Source organism: Epinephelus fuscoguttatus, linkage group LG15, assembly GCF_011397635.1.
Source record: "Epinephelus fuscoguttatus linkage group LG15, E.fuscoguttatus.final_Chr_v1".
Taxonomy (NCBI): Eukaryota; Metazoa; Chordata; class Actinopteri; order Perciformes; family Serranidae; genus Epinephelus; species Epinephelus fuscoguttatus.
In genome coordinates, this window is record NC_064766.1 from 2,721,296 (window position 1) to 2,737,042 (window position 15,747).

A 15,747-nucleotide genomic window follows, 5' to 3' on the forward strand; every position below is an offset into this window, starting at 1 on the left:
CTTGACAATTATCACGGGAAAACAATCTTTGTTATATCAAGATAACGAGATAATTAATTCGTTATCACGAGAAAACAATCTTTGTTGTATCGAGATAGCAAAATAATAAGTCGTTATCACGAGATAACAGTGCACAAAAAAAAAAAATACATGGCCGTTCTCATATTCCGTACTGGACAGCTATGTTGTCTATGTAATAATACGTCGGTTATGTCCACGTATTGAATCAAATGTGTTTTAAGACATTTTGCTTCACCTTGGTTCACCTTATTGTCTATTTGTCTCATTGTGTTTTATGGACACGGCGATGTGAATAGCGCTGTTTCAGCTCATTTCTGCTCACTTTTGAGGACTTCCGGGTCTATTTTCCTCTGCTGAATGAAACCATGGTGAACGAAATGAGGGTACCTTATTGGTGTAGCGTGATCACGTGACAGCCGTGCCACCACTCGCATACCAAATCTCATTACGTTCAGGCGGAACTAATCAATACGCTCCGACAGAACAAGTGCCGAATTACCACCCCGATCACAGGACTCTTGCGGGGTTATGAGCTACGAACTCCCGCTGATTAGCTGAACATGTATCGATCTTTTTATGAATTAAAGATCGTGTAGTCCCCAGATGTCGGAGTGAGATGAAACGATAACTGTGTTCACCTTACGGCCTACTATCCATTTTTGTAGAGCAAATTGAGCTGGACTTCTGTGTCAAATTTCAAATCATTTGGGCTTATGGCATGAGGGGCGTGAATTAAGGCCAATATTGGAAAATCTGGCCAATTGGGGTTATTTTTGGTAGACATTTTCAGTACACCACTACACATGTCTGCAGTGAGTTTCATTAGGACTGGTCAAAGTCATCTTGAGTTAAAGGTTAAAATTTAATAGGCCGCACCCACTTTCACCAGTCAGTATGGCACTTCAAATTTTGGTTAAAACTTGGCCCCAGAGCTTGCATACTAAATTTGGATAAATTCTAACCACTGCTTTTTGGAAAACACTTGTTTTCATTTGATAGGACAGATATACCTAGAGTGAAGGGGGGAGATAGAGGGGGCATGTCATGCAGCAAAGGGAACAAATGGAGTTGCATTATGGCAGGGAAATTTTCATTTGCTGATGGTGCCGATGTTTTTGACTAATTTTGCTCATTTATGATAGAAAGTTGTACTTTCACCATAAGATGGTAAATACCAATTTTGATGATGATACACTCAAAATTCAGTTTGATTCATTTAACAGATTTTCAAAAAAAATCTAAATGGCAGAAAATCTAGTAGGGAGAACTTAATGGTATTGAGGCTTTTTGTAGAGCACATTAAGCTTCATATGTGTGCCAAATTTAAAGTCAACTGGACTTAAGGTGTGAGGGGTGTGGCCTTTTTATTTTATTTTTTTAAAAGTTACTTATAGCGCCACCATGTGGCCAACTTGGGTCATGTTTCTTGGGGAGCATTTTCGTATCAATTCCAGTAATGGTGTCACGTTTCATGTTTCTAGCTCATTCCATCTCAGCAAACTCACAGTTTTGGTGTTAAATCCTAAATTACATGTAAAGTCCAGTACAGCCCAGTGATTTGCGACGAGACAAAACCATTTTACAATGTTGCAGAGAAAAGTGGCAGTGGTGTGAACTGGCTGGTCTGAGCTTGACTCAAGACGGCTGATGGTGTCACGTGCAACTCAGCAGATCAAATCGCCAGCGGCAGGTTTTAGAATACAAGGCTGGTCACCTGTTTAAGCAGTCAACTGGCTTGTAGTAAAGTCCGCTGGTCAAGTTAAAATGACTCCAGTCAGTGTTTTGACTGCTGGTGCTCTGTCTCCACCGAGCTCTCTGTTTCCGTATTGAAATTATTTGGGCATATTTATTATGAATACAGTCCATCTGATGCTTGTTTTGTTTCTGTTTTTCGCTGTTTCATCACCTTTACAAATGCAACTGTAGCCAGTATCTCACTGTCACTATCCTAATTCATATTTTAAGGAGCTACAAATTTAATTTAGCCACAAAATAAGCTTGAAAAGATGGAAATCAGAACCGAAGTGCAGTGTTGTTGCATAGAGATGATACACTGTTTCATCTAGTTGGTGTGAACCAGCAGATTTTTGAACCGCTTCAGAACAGTGCATTGCTAGTATTTCCATGTTTCAACTCATCTTATCTTTGGTCTGAACTGGACTTAAAGTGTAAAGGAGAATTTCTTTGAAAGATTCGGTGCTTCCAAAGACTGGTATCCAAAAGAGCTCACACATTAAACCAGTTTTCTCATTACATAAGACTGAATCAAAGATCTTAAAATTGCTTATTTTACTGTATCTTCTCCAGGTGGTGCGTCACATATATCGTGCCATTGCATCAAGACACCTCCCACTAAAGAACATAAAGATGGTTCATTTAGACTCCCATCCTGATCTGCTCATCCCTGTCAACATGTCTGCTGACACTGTCTTTGATAAAGACAAACTCTTCAGGTACGTTTTGTGTCAAACATACAGTATGTTACAGTCCAAGCTTTCCCTTCAGTCTGCTTCAGAGGGCTAGGACAGTCCCATCATGAAGCTGTGGCTTGTGTCTGTCCGAACTGAGGATTACAGCTGATAGATGTTAACTAGGCTTTACTCAATTGAATTTAGGTTATCTGTGATCACTGCTATTGACATGACCGTGGTTTCATTTACCTCTGTGACATGTTGCAAAAACTGCCTAAATCTATACGGTTATATGGTTACACATCATACAGCTAACATGGTTGACCGAGGTCACAGCTGAGGCTTCTTCACAATAAAAGCCCCACCATGGCTGGCCCATTAAAAGGCTTTAAAGAGTTGGATGCCCAAAATCCAAACTACCCCCTACAGAAGATTGTCACTAAAGCTGTTAACAGCATGTTCTTTGAATTATTCAGACACAGCCTCTAGATAGACATATTGCTGTTAAGTTTCCCAGATGTTTTTTTTTAATGCTGGAAGCACAACAAAAAGTCTGCAGACATGAATCTCCAGGAGACCTGTCAGTCTGTTTAGTTCAGACAGGCTTTTGTTTGTACAACACCATTTAATGCACCTGAAAGTACAACAAAAAATCATCCAACCTGGAGAACAAACAACCAATCAAGTTGAGTCGTCTTTACGCCACACAGAACAGCAATTTAAATCCATGTTATTGATCACGAGTGTCCTGACTAACTCTGATAGAGAAGGAGAGATAACAGAAACTCTCCATGTGACATATATGTATAATATGACTTATTTTTGTAATACAGTTAGTGAAATATAAGCAGGGTTCCCCTAGTCATGGAAAACCTGGAATAGTCATGGAATTCGAAAGTCAGGCTGTTACATTGTATTGGACTTCCCCAATCACTGTATGTTTTTGTTTTCAGTGAGCTGAGTATAGAAAACTGGATAATGCCCATGGTATATGCTGGCCATGTGTCATGTGTGGCATGGCTGCATCCATACTGGGCCCAGCAGATCAGAGAGGGGGAGCACAGGATGGCTGTAGGACGAGACTCTTCCACCACCACCATCAGGTAGGACATAGACTAAAGAGAGTCGTACTTCTTTATGAAATCCTCTGTTGCTTTATTAAGTGTATATCTTGACTTAAAACCTCACACATTCATAGTCTATGCACACAGGTGTTTTCAGTTTGTTGCCTAATTAGACTTTACTGAACTGATTGAACCAGCGTGTAAAAGCTGGGCTTGATTGACGGCTCCCCCACTTTCCTATTAGTTTGCACTAAGTTGCAACCTCCAGGGCTAACAAAATGAGGCCAACATGGAAGTGCCAAAAACTGCAGCTCCTTGAATGGCCACTTGAGGCTGGCTCTTGAAGCAACTCACTACCTGTATAGACCCGATCACAGTTTGTACACAATGATGATGTAGTACGTATGCGTGCGCATTTTGGCAATGGAAGTATGGCAGAGATCAACAGCTTGTCAAGCTATGCAAGGGGATTATCAACAAAAGATCGGGAATGTTACCTTAACAAGTTGACTTTGACAAATGGTGTCTGACTTCCAGATCCGTGTGCTATTGATGAGTTGGTTGAAGACGTTAAGTAGCCGAATATACAGTGGCCAGATATACAGTACAGGCCAAAAGTTTGGACACACCTTTTCATTCAATGAGTTTTCTTTATTTTCATGACTATTTACATTGTAGATTCTCACTGAAGGCATCAAAACTATGAATGAACACATGTGGAGTTATGTACTTAACAAAAAAAGGTGAAATAACTGAAAACATGTTTTATATTCTAGTTTCTTCAAAATAGCCACCCTTTGCTCTGATTACTGCTTTGCACACTCTTGGCATTCTCTCCATGAGCTTCAAGAGGTAGTCACTTGAAATGGTTTCCACTTCACAGGTGTGCCTTATCAGGGTTAATTAGTGGAATTTCTTGCTTTATCAATGGGGTTGGGACCATCAGTTGTGTTGTGCAGAAGTCAGGTTAATACACAGCCGACAGCCCTATTGGACAACTGTTAAAATTCATATTATGGCAAGAACCAATCAGCTAACTAAAGAAAAGCAGTGGCCATCATTACTTTAAGAAATGAAGGTCAGTCAGTCCGGAAAATTACCAAAAACTTTAAATGTGTCCCCAAGTGGAGTCATAAAAACCATCAAGCGCTGAAACTGGCACACATGAGGACCGACCCAGGAAAGGAAGACCAAGAGTCACCTCTGAGGATAAGTTCATCCGAGTCACCAGCCTCAGAAATCGCAAGTTAACAGCAGCTCAGATCAGAGACCAGATGAATGCCACACAGAGTTCTAGCAGCAGACCCATCTCTAGAACAACTGTTAAGAGGAGACTGCGCGAATCAGGCCTTCATGGTCAAATAGCTGCTAGGAAACCACTGCTAAGGAGAGGCAACAAGCAGAACAGATTAGTTTGGGCCAAGAAACACAAGGAATGGACATTAGACCAGTGGAAATCTGTGCTTTGGTCTGATGAGTCCAAATTTGAGATCTTTGGTTCCAACCGCCGTGTCTTTGTGAGACGCAGAAAAGGTGAACGGATGGATTCCACATGCCTGGTTCCCACTGTGAAGCATGGAGGAGGAGGTGTGATGGTGTGGGGTGTTTTGCTGGTGACACTGTTGGGGATTTATTCAAAATTGAAGGCACACTGAACCAGCATGGCTACCACAGCATCCTGCAGCGACATGCCATCCCATCCGGTTTGCGTTTGGGGCGATCATTTATTTTTCAACAGGACAATGACCCCAAACACACCTCCAGGCTGTGTAAGGGCTATTTGACCAAGAAGGAGAGTGGTGGAGTGCTGCGGCAGATGACCTGGCCTCCACAGTCACCGGACCTGAACCCAATCGAGATGGTTTGGGGTGAGCTGGACCGCAGAGTGAAGGCAAAGGGGCCAACAAGTGCTAAACACCTCTGGGAACTCCTTCAAGACTGTTGGAAAACCATTTCAGGTGACTACCTCTTGAAGCTCATGGAGAGAATGCCAAGAGTGTGCAAAGCAGTAATCAGAGCAAAGGGTGGCTATTTTGAAGAAACTAGAATATAAAACATGTTTTCAGTTATTTCACCTTTTTTTGTTAAGTACATAACTCCACATGTGTTCATTCATAGTTTTGATGCCTTCAGTGAGAATCTACAATGTAAATAGTCATGAAAATAAAGAAAACACATTGAATGAGAAGGTGTGTCCAAACCTTTGGCCTGTACTGTATATACGTATTTAATTGAGAAATCGAGCGTGTACACCACAGAGAAATTACGAGCCTATAAGTCACTGGATGAGTATGTTGTCTGTGGTCATGTACAGAACGTCAAATACCATGACATAGACTCAAAGTTTTGTGTGCTGAAAACAGAAATTCTCCCTAGTCAAAGACAAGTCACAAGACAACGATGTATGAGGCTTGGGTTATTTAAACCTTTATTTTAACTCGTTGGTCACTGAGGTTTCCCTCATTTACAGGGACGACGAGTTTACAACAGCAACAAAGCATTAATACAATTACAGTGAAAAACAATCACAAGGCGATTTACAAAAGTCAGACACCATACATTTAAAATCAGCAAGAGAGGGTATATTCTCCAGCCCCAAAGCATGTTAGAGAATATTTCAAGAGTTTGGAGCGTCAAAAGAAAAAGCTGATTTGCCGAGCTCTGAATGTACAAAAGGGACCTTAAGAAACATCAAACCACTGGATCGAGTTGAGTAAGATCCAGAGTGCCATTCTAGTAGGGGTGAAATGTATGGAGGCTGCTTACCAGTAAGGGCCTTGAAAATAAACATATACCAGTGCTTCATGCATCTGTCAGAAAGAGAGGACCCACCAACTTTTTTATATAGTATACAATGTAGGGCTGTCAACGAATATTCTAAATTCGAATTTAAATTCGAATTTGAAAAAAAAAAAGGACCTTCGAATGTGAAAATTGATATTCAATTGTGGAGAGAAAAAAAAACCACCACCGCAGCTGTCCTCTTTGCGAGTGGGCGTTGGCATCAGACGCGCATTTCTCCAGCCTGGTCGACAAGCGGTTCTGCTCCCAGCTGTTGTCTCCGTCACCCGGCTTGACACATTTGCTCGCGGCTCACACAGAAAATAGACCAGACGCTAAAACGATCGCTGCAGGGCGCAAGCCGGTCACAGTCCGGTGCTTCGAGGCTATTCACAGCGCTTCTGTGGGCAGTGTGGCCATGGGTCAGAGAGGGGGGTCGAGCGAAAGGTCCGTGGTCGTTTATAACGTAATGTTATAGATAATTGTTTTATGTGTTTTAATGTGTAGGTATGTAAATGTTTTCAAAGACGTTTATGTTGAAATAAAAATACCTACAAGTAGTTACGTTCCCTTGCATTAATACATATACAAGTATGTTTCCTTGTATTAGTTTGTCCTCTTGTGGACATAATGTGGAAAAAAAAATATTCGAATGGTTCGAACCTATGAGTTATTTTTAGAAGGAATATTCGAACGTCATTTTTGAGAAATTTGACAGCCCTAATACAATGATGGGTGTCATATCTATCCCTGGTAATAAATCTAAGAGCAGAGTGATAAATGGAATCCAGAGGTTTGAGGGTTGTAGTTGCTGCATGTCTGTAAATAATATCACCGTAGTCCAAAACTGATAAACTGACTGACTCAACAATTCTCGTCCTGCTGATTAATGGGAAGTAAGATTTGTTTCGGTACAGGAAGCCAATCTTCTGTCGCAGGGTGGAGGCAAGAACATTAATATGAAACTTAAAAGTTAATTTTTCATCAAGCCAGAGGCCAAGATACTTATATTCAGGGACTCATTCTATGAGTGAGCCATCTGTGGTTGATAAAAGTGTGTTGTTGCAATCCAGGTTTCGAGATCGAGAGAATAGCATAAATTTGGTCTTTTTTACATTTAAGACCAATTTCAGGCTACTAAGAGCCTCCTGGAGAACATTAAAGGAGAGCTGTAGTTTCTCGGTGGCCAACTGTACAGAGTCAGCAATACAATGCAGAATTGTGTCGTCTGCATACAAATGGGCATGACAGTCATTCAGAGAAGAAAGAATATCATTGATGTAAATGGTAAAAAGGACAGGACCCAAGACAGAGCCCTGCGGCACACCTTTGGTTACAGATAAGAATTCAGAATTAAAGTTACCAGACTTTACACACTGGCGCCTAGAAGATAAATAATCAGCAAGCCAATCACAGGTACTAGCATGTAAACCTATGTTGTGTACTCTATTCAGCAGAATTTGGTGATCGACTTTGTCGAATGCTTTTGACAAGTCAACAAACAAAGCAGCACAATGTTTGTTTTTTTTTGTCAAATGCTATGATTATGCCATTGGTAACCAGAGTGGTGGCTGAAATTGTACTATAATTGGCTCTAAATCCTGATTGATGGGGACTAAGTACTGAATAGGTAGAAAGAATCCCTTGAGTTGATTGTTTATCAACGTCTCCAGAACCTTAGCGAGGCAATGTAACTTAGAAATGGGCCGATAATTATCCAGGTTATCCCTGTCACCTCCCTTATACAGGGGAGTCACCTGGGCAGATTTCCAGACAAGGGAAAATTTACCAGAGGAAGTGGAAAGATTAAATATATATGTAAGTGGCTCAGCAATAAATGGGGCTGCCAACCTGATGAAAAAAGGTTCTAAGTTATCCTCACCAGTAGAGCACCTAGGGTTGATTGATAGTAACTGATGAAGTACCTCTTGCTGGGAGACATGGTTAAAAGAAAAACAAACAGAAAACAAGCAATCAGGGCTGACAACTGATGGCGTTACTGTAGACTTGAATTTCTGATCAAACAGAAGGCCATGTCTGTTGAATGCATGACAGATATTGGCCTCACCTGAAACGTCACGATTATTTACACATATGTGTGTCAGCAGAGCAGTGGAAGCTTTAGGTTTAAGTAGATTTACTGCACTCCAAAATTTAGCTGGGTTGGAGAAAGAACTGGAGATAAAATAGTCATAATACTCGGTGTAAGCTTTCCTTACGGCTGCACTACAGCGATTTCGAATTTGTCTGAAAGTGAGCCAATGGTGAGGGTTACCAGAGTGCCTGGCACGAGACCAAGCTAAATTTCTGTCTCTGAACATGCTAGACAGTTCCTGTGAAAACCAAGGTGTTACTCTGTTCTTAATTTGAATTTTTCTAAGGGGAGCATGTTTATCCACTAAAGAGTTAAATGTTTTCACAAAGGTGTCTGTAGCAACCTGGACATCAGTGGCTTGAATTATGGAATGAATATTAATGGAAGCCAGGTCACTGAGGAAAGCTTGGCTATCAAAGTTTTTGAAATTCCTCCTGTTAACAGTGTGTGACTTTGTTTTTGGCAATTGCAGACACATGCTGTGGGGCAGTGATCACTTATACCTTGGGCAAAGACCCCACAAGCAGAGATTCTGTCACTTGAAAATTTGAAAAAATCAGATCAATACGGGTAGACCATGAATAATTGTTAGGATTTGGCCTGGTAAGCTCAGTGACAAGCTGACATAGGCTGAGATTCCCACTAACCTCCTTGAGATAATTTGAGGCACCACTTAATCAATTGAGATTAAGGTCACCCATTACAATCATTTCAAAATCTAAGTATAGTGAAAGTATCTCGGCCAGACAATCAATAGAGCTTGAATCAGCTGAAGGAGGTCTATATACACCAACAACACACAAAGTATTATTCTTCCCCAAAGCAACCTTTAAAATTAGCAGTTTGAAACATTTTGGGATGGTGACAGATTTTAGGACTGAAACCTCAAAGTTGGATTTGACATATATTGCCACACTGCCTCCCTTGCCAACCCTATCACATCTGAAAATATTGAAGTGATCCAGAGCTACTGAGGGGGTCACTGACAGATTCTTTTAGCCAAGATTAAGACACAACTAAGATATCAGGATCAGTCTGTGACAGGAGAATTTTAATATGTTCTAATTTATCATGATGTAGAAAGCTTCTTATATTCAGGTGAATTAATCCTAAACCTTATTTTTTGCTTGAAGGTTTGTGGATTATTAAGTAGGATTGGGGTATGGACTGTGTATGGTGGCAGAGATATGGTAGGTTGTGCGGACACTGGTAATAGGTTAAAAGGATTAAGAGTGAATAAGCTAGATGAGTATGAAATACGTTTCCTGGCAGTGATCACAGTAGTAATCTGTGAGACTGTTGGTGGGGTAGGAAGATTCACAACAGCAGGGGGCATTATCTTAATGTTATTGAGCTGGAGTGAAATAGTGATTTGATGGAGGTTCTGTTAATTCACAGCTTTAAAACTGCCACACAAATGAGGAAACCTTTCAGACACAATAGTTTGAATTGGGAAACCAACAATAGAGGGTGTGGGCAATGTAGGTTTGCACATGACTGGGGAGGAGGTAGTTTGCACTCCAGACCGCAGGGAGGAGCTAGAGGGAGAAACAGTACTCGGGGCTGCCGCGGCATGCAGAGAGGAAGAGAGTGTGTAGTGGGTGAATGTTGACAGTCAGGCATATGGCGAGTCCTGGACACTGATTTTGAAGTTAGTTTTTAGCATAGTGGTACCAAGGCAGTTTGGGTGAATACTAGGCATGTAACGATATATTGAATTTCGCGGTGTCGTGATAAAATAAATTCTCGTTACCGTCGTGGGAATGCCACGGTAGTTATATAGCTGCGTTCTCCTACAGAGCCGGTAATATGACTGTGTGACTACATTCCCCATAATCCTTTGCATGCAACTGTGTGCGCAGGTGAGAGCAGACTTGTGCAGCTCAGCCTCTCCGACTCTGACATGTGCGTGACCGGAGGAAACAGCGAATAAAAGTAAAGAGATTGATAGTTTTTCTCCGTGGATTTTCTCTGCGACTGTCAAAGCAAGAAGCCACACATATCACGTGAAACAGCAGAATCGTGGCTTTCCGACAAGACCAAGCACTTGTCGGTAGTCCAATGTTTCCACAGCGAAAAAAAATTGATAAAGTTACACTAAAATAATGTATAACAAAGCTTTCATACAGCTTTGCACACACATTACTCTTGGATGGATTACTCGCGAAGGCAGGCTCGCACAGAAATGCCACGCATATCACATGAAAGCGCCGGACCAGAGCTTTCCTCTCCTCATCCCCTGTTCTGAGAAAGTGTTGATGTCAAGATTGTCAACCTGGCGTGAACAAACTGAGTGAATGTGTGTTTTTGAGTTTTCCTATGACTTCCAGAGAAATGGCTGGGCTTTATTTATTTTGGTTTTCTTTTACACACATCTCTACCCACCTCTCTCTCTCTCTCTCTCTCTCTCTCTCTCTGTATCTGTGAGTGAGGGATTGTGTGTTATTTAGTTAGTTTACATTAATTCTAATTTGTTAATTTTGTTGTTGTTGCAGGGTCTGATTGTTCTAAGTTCAGTATATTTGATGAATATTAAGACTACTCTATCCTAATAATTTGATGTCATTCAGATGACTTTCTAGTAATAGTCCTACACTAGTAGTAGGGGGGAAATGAAAGCACATGTTCAACTGTGTGTTGATTTGTTTATGATACGCTTCGAAGTTAAAAATAACATGCTGTACAGTGTACATGCACTATTGTTGAATAAAATAGCTATTTTTAACAATAAATTTGCTCTTTTTTTCCTCTTGTATAAATATTGTGATATATATCGTATCGTGGTCTCTTTATCGTGATAATATCATATCATGAGTTTCTGGTATCGTTACATCCCTAGTGAATACCATCAGATGTGACGAAGGCTGAGTGGCTCCAAAACAAATTGAAGTTGTCTATAAACCCTAAATTGAGTTCTTTGCAAGTGGAGAGCAACCAGGTGTGGATATAAAAGACCCCGCTGAATCGCTCCGAACTGTGTGTCAGCGTTGGAATAGGTCCTGAAATGAACACAGATTTGCCGGTGCTGTGCAGGAAACTGAGGAGGTGTTTAAAGTCAGCTTTTATCAGCTCAGATGGCCTGCAAGTGGTGTCATTTGTTCCAACGTGCACTATGATTTTGGAGTCCGTGGAGGGAAGGGAGCGCAGAAGCTCAGGGAGTTTTTTTAAAATGACAGGAACTGTGCATCCAGGAAAGCAGCGGGTGATTGCATTGAAATAATGGATGTGTTTGATGATTGAATTCTCCCATGATGAGAGTGGTGGGCAAGAAGAGGGGATGAGGAGCTCGCCGCTGTGCCCCATGACAAGTGGATGGCGAGGGAGGAGTGCACTCATTTCCAGGAAGCTGAAGATGTTGCAGCTGAGGCTCTGTGGACTGGCCAGGTGGATCCACACCAGCGTCAGGTGGAGGAGAGACGGCAGCGGCGGGAGGTGTAGCCGCTCGATCCACACCAGCGTCAGGTGGAGGAGAGACAGCAGCGGCGGGAAGAGCATCCGTCCGATCCACACCAGCGTCAGTTGGAGAAGTGACAGCTTCGGTGGCAGCTGGTGCTGTGTAGGCATTCGCAACAGACCCTGTCTGCGAAGTGGACGGGTCTGGTGGTGACAGCTGCAGCAGCTTCAGTGGACAGGAGCCCATAGCAATCTGAGAGCTCCAGACAGAATCTGGGAGCAGATGGATACCTTTTAGCACCCTGAACCACATCTGTCCAGAGTGGCTGGGCTACTGGCTGGTTTGGAGTCAAGCAGAGGACCACTGGGACCTTTGGTTTAGCTCCAGCTTTTGGCGTTGAGTAGCCGGACGGGTGTGGACAGGTAGAGGGTTCCCAGGGGACTGTGTCTTGGAAGGCTGCGGAGAGCGTGGAGATCTTCCATGGCTGGTTGAGAGCCAGATCTATAAACTGTCACTGCAAGGATTCACTGGTTTTGAGCTCTGCTTTCTTCAAGCAGGTAAGCGATCCTTTTGTTGGCTTTGGTGAGCAGTGGGTTTTCTACAGGTGACATGGATGTGGCCATGGAGGCAGCTGGGGAGACAAAAACAACTGCCGCAGCAAAGGAGTAGTCTAACAGAAGTGTGTGGCTTGTTAACTGGTGGTGCTTCAGGGGCAAGGCAAATAAAAGAGACTTACGCACGAGGACTCCAAATGGAGTCCACGGTGTCGGGATGAAGTAATTCAGAGAAATCAGCTTTTGATCACCCAGGAGTTTCAAATTTACAGGCAAGAGCCCAGAAACTGGGCCCGGTGAGATGTCTAGGCGTCTGGTAGCTGTGGAGCTGTCACGCCAGCACAGTCATGCAGAATTATACAAAAAAAAAACTTGTGGCCGGTCCGTCCAATGATTAAGAACAACAGCCCAATTGAATGGAATACTAATTAAAAAAGCAGGGCTTGAGCTTAAATTATTTTAAAAAACTATAGAAATTAGTTAAAAGGGTATATTTCTATGAGCCAGAATGACGGAGGTCTGTCAGACGCCACGAGGTCTGTCCTGAGACAGAAATAACAACAATTGGTTATAATCAACCAACGAGAAAACTACGTCCTCACAGCAAATTGCACCTGTATGGCAGGGTAAGTAGCCTATTATTTGGTGTTGTGGGCTTGTAGCTAACATAGTTCAGAGCTCTATGATATAGTTGTTATGCAAACATGAATTATGCTTCTGTGTTACTGTCCTTTGAGGTTTAACTTAGGCTGTTTCTCTCCTTTCCATATCAAAAGTCGTATGCCTTGCCCCTGTAACTTTCTCATAACCAGGGTTTGAAACTAACATTTTCATGAACTACACACTGTGGCAACAGGGTTCAAAATGTCAGCAGCCAATATCATTCAGATACATTCAAAACCTGATTAAGCTTAGGTCGGATACTTGCTCACATGTCTAGTAAGTCAGATGTTTACCTACTTAATAGCCAGAGCCAAAATTTGGCTGAGAGCAAATGTTACTTTCAAGCCCCGGTCATAACATTATGGATCAGCCAGTATGTTTATTATGTTTTTGTGAAATTTCAGGCTTGGGTCATGCTGCAGCCATGCAGCTGCAATATTATTCAAAGTTGAGCTCTATGTTAGGATGGGAAGGACAGAGAAAGCAGCGCTTACTTCTGGAGTGTGCATGTGGAAAGACATCAGCAGGAAAGAAGTCAGACCAGCTCCACTGAGGGAAATCAGCTTCCACAAACCAAAGAGGCTAGGCAGGCAGCTTCCAGCAGCTTCAGCATCTGCTAGGAAGAATAGTATCACACCCAGAGGCATGTAATAGTTGACAGAGCCTAGATAAGTTTCCTTTTGCCGTAGTGCATTTAATTAATTCTCAAGATTTCTCCTCAGTGTTTTGACACCATAATGTAGCCTGAGAAAGGTGTTACTTGGTGATGCAAAGATGAAAATCCTAAAGGCCTACAGACACAGTTTGAATAATGTCAGTATCATTTGTTATGTTAGTTTGAATATGTCTGTGCATTTGTCTTCAGATTACTGATTCTAGAAATTAGATTGTTTGTTATCTATTGTACACCTGCGTGTTTAAAGCTCTGCATAACTGGTTTAAGAAGAATTCAGTCAGTATTCTTAAAATGTGAATATTATGCAGCACAATAATTGTGTCTTTTTGTTGCTCTATCATCAGTGTTGACAGATGATGATCTGGGAAGTGCAGGCTGTGGACCTAGGTGCTGCAGTGTTGACAAGCCTGGAGAACAGTGACACTGACACTGCATCATCTGACACTGATTCAGAGGAGCATCCAGACTTACCTGAGCCCTTGATCTCTAGTTTTTTATCTTTTGATACCCCTCTAATCCCTGGCCCCTTCTCCTCAAGAGGCTTTTGCCTTTTGCCAGGCCGCTATTGTAAATAAGAATTTGTTCTTAATGACTTGCCTGGTTAAATAAAGGTTAAATAAAAATAAAAATAAATAGTTTCCCAGCAAGGCGCAGGGTGGCGAACCCTGCGCAGAGCTAGTTTTGAGCAGCACAACCGGAGGCATGCTCGGTTTGGTAGCTTGGCAGACCGAGGTGTGCTGAGATGGGTGTGGCAGCGCAGCAGGGGGAGGTGTCGACAGATCCAGGGCTTCGCCGAAGGTGTGCTAAAAGCTCGCCAGCTGAAACCAGGTCTACTGTCATCGCAGGCGGAGCGCAGCCATTGTAAGCCGAAGTTTGGCTGACCGGCGGACAGTGCACACGTCAGCAAAACCTCACAGGCAGGTTTCCAGAATATCAGGCACATTAATAATGCAATAAATACCCAAAAAACACTATTCAATGCAACTATCTGCAATCAGCACATACGTGTATCTTTATATCGACTGTCCCATCACATCTGACGTCAGATCAAAGGGGACTGGCACCGTTTGGCACGTTTGGCACGCGTAATGGAAACCCAACCTGATTTGATTAACACAGCTGCAAACTAATGAGTTCACACCCCTCTCAGCCAACCACAAACAGCCACAGCATCAGATAGGGAGTATATATTCAGCATCTGTCATCTTAGAAAAGTCAAAAGAAAAGAAACACAGTGAGACTGCGAGAGAGAAAGAGAGAGCGCACGCACGAGAGAAACGCAACATTGATTTACAAATGTGGTGACCTCTTCCCAGGCTACCTTTGCATCATCAGCCCGTGGAGGTCTGCTCGCAGTTCGTATATTCGGACACTGCGAGCAGACCTCCTGGACCAAAACATCAGTTTCCTCCTGGGAGAAGTTTGGCTGTCTGATGCTGTTGCTCTCTTCTGCCGTGGCAAATTGAGTAAACTCTCCTTACGTCTTTGCGGGGCGCATTTAAGGGCGAGAAGAGGGGCTCATTTGATTGGTGTGATGTGTGTAAAACCCACTCCATGCCTTCTCTCCTCCCTCTTTCCGACTTGCGCAGGTAGGAGGGACGGAGGTGGGAAAAAGGAGTAGCTGCGCCAGCGTGCACGGTGTGCCAAACTTGCAAAATCCGCCTGGCCTCACCCAGTTGGCGAAGCGCAGTGCACCGTGCCTCTGCCTCACCCGGTCTGCGACACTAGAGGCCCTTGACTGCTTTATTTGATGCAACACTCAGGGAACTCTCACCACAGGAAATGCAGGTGAAATGTGAAGATACATTTCACAGACTAAAAACTACACTACAACCTCATCAATGTGAGAAACTGGAATTTGTGTCACAGCAGTCACAACAGTCAACGTCAAAGGAGTGGCACACCTATAGGGCTGGTCGGATCACAAGTACCAAATTTCACAATGCGAGCACAACTGACAAGATCAGCAAAACATACCTAAATGATATAATGCAGTACAACAAATCAAAAATGTCCCATCTGTGCTCTGGGGTAAAAACATGGAGGAAACGGCAAGACAAGCCTAAACTGCATTTATTTCCCAAAGCC

General features: G+C 42.7%; 1 protein-coding gene across 3 annotated transcripts in view; it reads left to right on the forward strand.

Annotated features, from left to right (window-relative positions):
- The window catches only part of lg15h5orf22 (linkage group 15 C5orf22 homolog), a 50,073-nt gene that overhangs the window by 3,595 nt on the left and 30,731 nt on the right, over positions 1-15,747 (forward strand). For all 3 annotated transcript variants that reach the window (XM_049599432.1, XM_049599433.1, XM_049599434.1), the window contains exons 2-3: positions 2,329-2,474; positions 3,386-3,535. In XM_049599432.1, coding sequence (XP_049455389.1) covers positions 2,329-2,474; positions 3,386-3,535 — 296 coding nt within the window. The remainder of the gene's footprint in view (positions 1-2,328; positions 2,475-3,385; positions 3,536-15,747) is intronic.